Raw genomic sequence first — 5,399 nt, forward strand, 5'->3', positions numbered from 1 at the left:
GGTCACAGCAGCCACAACTGGCCCGAAGTAATGCAAGTAAAGAAAGTAAGGGGCAATGAAGAGTCCATAAACCCCAAGGATGAGGGATAGAATAATTGAGCCAGGGAAGCCAAGAAGTTAGTAAAAGCCCATGAGAAAAGTAGAAAAGGCCAAGGATGACCAAAGAAAGTAAATAGGCTAACGTTGCCTAAAAGGAAGTAAATGGGACACGGGAGCCTGTAAGTAATGTAGTGAAAGGCTCAATGAAATTATTGGGTTGTAAAAAAGAAATAAGCAGCAAGCCTAAAGAGGCCCAACAGATCTGGGTCAAATGACATCACAATAAGAATAGCAGAATGATGCGGCAGGAAGTAATAGCGGGACTGCAGGAATAAAGCAAAAGGAATAGTCTGAAGGAGGAAAGGCCCACAATCAAGCAAAGCCCTGCCCTTAAGGGAGCAAGCCATAAAGAAATTAGGACATAGCCCACGCCATAAGAAGTTAAGGACGAATGGCAGAATGAGCAGACAGACCTTTAAATCGCGGCAAACACATAAACAGCAGGTAGATTTTGGACGAGCAAAAAAGTGAGGCAAACGCAAGGCCCAAACACCACCAGCTTGTACCTAGCCAATATAGGAAGTGGTGTGTCATGTGTTAGAGATAAAAGGGCATGGTCTGGCGGTGGGGAGAGGGAAAAAACCTATTTTGAGGTTCCTGCTCAGGTTTTTTTGGGAGAAGTGTCCTACTGGGATGGCATACCGCCAAAAGAAGTAAGGCTAAGTTGGAACCATTAGGTGCATGCCATGAGGGATGGAGAGAGGGAGCACCCACGCCATGGCAGGTAAGAATGTTACGGCAAGCAAGCAAACAAAATAGTCTTCTTTGTCTGGTGATGTGAAGTGGCGCAACCAGCACAGGTAAGTGGTGCTGGTTAGGCAACTGACCAATCAGTAATGGTCGGCAAGGACACCTACACCAGACAAAGATGGTTAAAGGCTAAAATGGTAAAAGCTAGCCGCGACAGGTATTATATAAAGAACCCTTACTATGCACAGGGGGGGCAACAGTAACCTTTAGGGAGAATCACAATAATTAAAAAAACACAGAGATATAAACAAAGGGAAAAGAAAGAAAGAACTAGAGAGAACAAGAAAAACAAAAAGGGAGAGAATAGAATGGTAGACATGCACCAGATAGGTTGATTTTCTCTCTCCCTCTCCAACCCATGCTCTTTGCTAAAGGCAAGAGACTTTTCTAGGCACAAGTCATTTAGGCCCGTTCCCTCAAAGCAGTTAATTTCTTCTCTGAGAGATTATTTGCATTGAGGAAATGGCTTCCTTCACGACTTAGACCCCATAACATAACTTGACACGGCAGACTGATATTTCCCTTTGATTTAATAAGCTCATTACTACCTCTCCCGTATTTATTTTTGTTACGATTTCATAAAACATGCATTCCTTGTAATGACTCATTATTTACTTTTGTCTAAATAGTAAACGAATCTCTTTTATTATCTGTATTATATTTGCTTGCTGTAATTACTATAGCAGTTTTGCCTACCAAGGGCATGTGATTAAAAGTCTTGGCAAATGGGGCATAGTTTGTGCACAAGCTGGACCAAGGTGGGTTGCAATTGGACCGATTCCAACTCCCTGATCCAGAACACCTTGGGCCTAGCACAGCAGTAGGCAGTTCAGCCCAACACTACAAAAAAGGGCCCACCACATTCAATCTTCAACAATTCATGGCCGACTCTAATTATAGTTTAGGGGTTCAAATGAACCCCCTAAGCTGGGCCAAAAAAAAAAAAATTATATATAATTTTCTAAATTTTTTTTATTTGACCCTCTTAAAATAAAATTTTGAACCCTCTGAATCTAAATATATTTTTTAAGCGGATCTGAAATAAACTTGAATATGATCATCTTGACAATATCTTAGTCTTTTTAAATATTAAAAAAAAAAAAACTATAATAACAAACTAATTTGATCTAAAATATGGGGAAAAAAATAGTAAGCCTAACAATAAAAGTATAAATTTGTTCATTTTAAATCTTTTTTTAAAAAATAAACTCATTTAGATTCGAAAAAATTTGGAATAAACTAAAAAAAAAAAAAGTTTATTGTATTTAGATCTCGTTTGGAGTTCACTTAAGAACAATAATTAATAGGTTTATTGTATTTAAAACAATAGATGATTTCAAAGATTTAATATTAGCAAGGATAATTAGTATGTTCATTGTATTAAGCAACAATATGCAATGAACTTATAGTTTGCCTTATATGAGAAACACTATGTTCACAACACTTTCATAACAAATTCTAAGTAGCAGATTGTTACTGACAATTATTGATTTACAAAAAAGTAATTTCAGTAGTGAGTTTAAATTAAAATTAATAACAACTTATCACCTAAGATTTATTGGGAAAATGTTATAAAAATGTTGTGGATGTAGCATTCCTCATCTTTTATTCTCTTGCTAGTACCTATTATGGACAAATTTATAATAAGAAAATCACGTAGATTGCAATTTTTTTTTATTTAATTATAAAAGATACATCTTCTTATTGACCCCTCTAAAAATATATCCTGGAGTCGCCACTGCAACAATTACACCAACTGATAATCGCAGAGCATCACCACTTGGCTACTGCCTCCCATAGATTTGCATCTAGGCAAATAATAACATGCCTCTCTTTTTATGGTTGTTAGAATCTCAATCGTGGGTCTTAGAATCCTAAGATCCTGATCTTACCCCATAAAAATGATTCAAATTTGTGTAGAATCTTTTATGGGGTAGGATTTACATGTGATCACAATCCTGGACAATGGAATGTAACATCCTACCCCATAGAATCAAGTTGGATAAATGTAGATTGTTCATTTAGCACAACAAAATTGACATCTATTAAATTCATTATAATAATAACTTTTTTATTGAACATTATAATGATTTTTAATTATGTCTATTTATGGTGAAATTAGAATTGTCTAGCCCTATTGATAAAGTTGTAATAGGTTTTCAATGGTTTGGCATTTCTCATTATCTTAATACAATAGAAACATTTGCAAAGTCTTTGCAACTTTAGAATTTGAATGAATTTTCTTTTTGCAGTCAATGACAAATTTGTTAATTTGGAACATTATGTATATTTTTGGTATTGGAACTTGTAAATTTGAAATCTGAAACTTCTCATTAATTTGTTCATGTATTGGCAATTTACAACCAAGTAATTAGTACCTTTTATGAGTAATTTGTGTCACATCCGTCATTTTTCTTAAGATTTTTTTTAACATATTTTATCATTACTAATGATATTTCATTACTTTTTTTTTAATTACAGAAAAGTAAAATATTTTGATTCCCGATCGTATTCAAGAAACCCTTTAACCAATACTATATATACAGGATCTCGGTCATGAATACCTTGCCTCTTCCTCTGATTTATCTTCCCCGTTTGGCTCACTTGGCGTGAATGTGACATGTTCTTCTTTGTTTTTCCCCTTCTTTAATTTTTCATCCCAGCCGTTGTTTATGAAGCAGACAATATTTCTTTACTATACTCGTTAGAGTTTCCTGTTCCACGTCGAGACCACGTGTATGGCTTACACTTAGTCTTCAGAAACAGCAAGGTTATCCACCCCAAGTATGACTTTTCTTCTCATCTATTTTTAATTAAATTAATAAATATATAATATAATAAAATACTATTAAAATTGATAAATATAGTATCCTATAAATTAAATAAATAATATAATGTGTAACGGGTTATTTGATTAGATTTCTTTGACTGCATTCAAGGAGTGTTTGTCTACAATTTGGCAATCTTTAATTTTGTAGTTTTTTTTAAAATTATAAATTGTAGCCATTATATTTAATGGATTATAAATTTATAATTTAATTTGAAAAATATAAGTTCCTATGCAAGTTTAAAACTATTGATTGATTTCTCAAAAGAAAGGAAGATTGTAATCAGAAAATAATACACTTTTGAGTTTTGAGTTTAATGTCGAAACTTCATCCTATACATAAGAAGAAAAAAAATATCACACAGATTTCTAATTCCCCCACTAGATTCAAACCCGAATTCCGCTAGTATCACAAGTAATACCACTCAATTACCACCATCGTTTACTATGTTTACTAATTAACCAAATTCTAGTAATGGAAACATTAGGTTCAAGTGTTCAACGTTACTTTGTCAAAAGAAAAGCGAGCTTTAATATGGAGTGCGAGTTTATGGGGATCCCAGAGAGATCTTGTGAAGAAGTAGTGTTGACAAGGAGCACTAAGAAAGTTAAGGGTAGTACTGGTAAGCCACTAGTTTCATCTTAGGGGGATGGGTCTTATAAGGATATGCTGGTTGGAGACATGCCTGGGGCCTACGCCCAAGCTTTCAATCTCCATGAAGAGGTGACTGATCAAGTCTCCTCTGAAGCGGAGATTGAGGAGATTGCTGCTGGTATAACATTTGTCAAGCTGTCTAGCAACTCTAAACGCTTGATCAGGGGAAAATGGACACATGCCATTGTCATTAAGCCTTTTGGTCGAAGCGTGGGGATTCATTTCTTGCATTCAAAGATTATTGCTCTCTAGAAGCCTGTCGTGAGGATGGAATGCATAGACTTACAGATAGGGTTCTATCTAATCCGCTTTGATCTTGTGGAAGATCTAGATAAGGTTATTAAAGAAGGGCCCTGGTTTATTGGTGACCAGTTCCTCTCCATCAATCCTTGGACTCCAAACTTCATTCCCGTTGAAGCTACCTGCAAGTCTGTGGCATTATGGGCTCGCCTCCCACAACTTCCCATTGAGTATTATGAGACAAGTGTGCTGAGGGAGATTGGGCAAGCCATTGGCCCTGTGCTTAGAATAGATGCCCAAACAGCAACAGAGTCACATGGCCACTATGCAAGGATATGCGTTCAGGTGAATCTTGATAACCCTTTAATTCGTACCATTTTGATAGAAAGCTTTGTGCATGCTGTGGTGTATGAAGGAATTAGTACCTTGTGTTTCTCCTGTGGAAGAGTTGGTCATAGAAGAGTGGTGTGTCCGTATACCATCCATGCTCCTTCTACCTCTGAACTCCAAATGGAAGATGATGATTCTCAAGTTCTCGCCCAGGCACGGTCTAATTTCCCGAAGTTCAACTCTTGTGGTGATAATATGGGCCTTAGACTCTTGTAACTAGAAAGAAAGCTAGAGGGAAGCGTAACCAAGCCTCTTTAACAAGCCCAACTAAGTCCAAAACCCAATACTCGGGAAAGCAAGGATTGGTTGGGTTTGCTAGAATTTATGCTGAAAATATTAAATGGCCAGCCTGGACTAGTGCTAGAGGGATCAGGAAAGTAAAAGAAAGTCAAGCTCAAGTCCTGCAAACGTTTATGCTAGTGACCCGAAGGCACCTTT

The 5,399-nt window shown here is 36.3% G+C and overlaps 1 protein-coding gene across 1 annotated transcript; it reads left to right on the forward strand.

Annotated features, from left to right (window-relative positions):
* The first annotated feature begins 4,598 nt into the window (after nt 1-4,598).
* LOC142632446 (uncharacterized protein At4g02000-like) lies at nt 4,599-5,177 on the forward strand. Its single transcript, XM_075806845.1, has one exon. The coding sequence runs from the start codon at nt 4,599-4,601 to the stop codon at nt 5,175-5,177; it is 579 nt and encodes a 192-aa protein (XP_075662960.1).
* Nucleotides 5,178-5,399: the final 222 nt, after the last annotated feature.

The sequence above is a fragment of the Castanea sativa genome, chromosome 4, assembly GCF_040712315.1.
Source record: "Castanea sativa cultivar Marrone di Chiusa Pesio chromosome 4, ASM4071231v1".
NCBI classification, from domain to species: domain Eukaryota; kingdom Viridiplantae; phylum Streptophyta; class Magnoliopsida; order Fagales; family Fagaceae; genus Castanea; species Castanea sativa.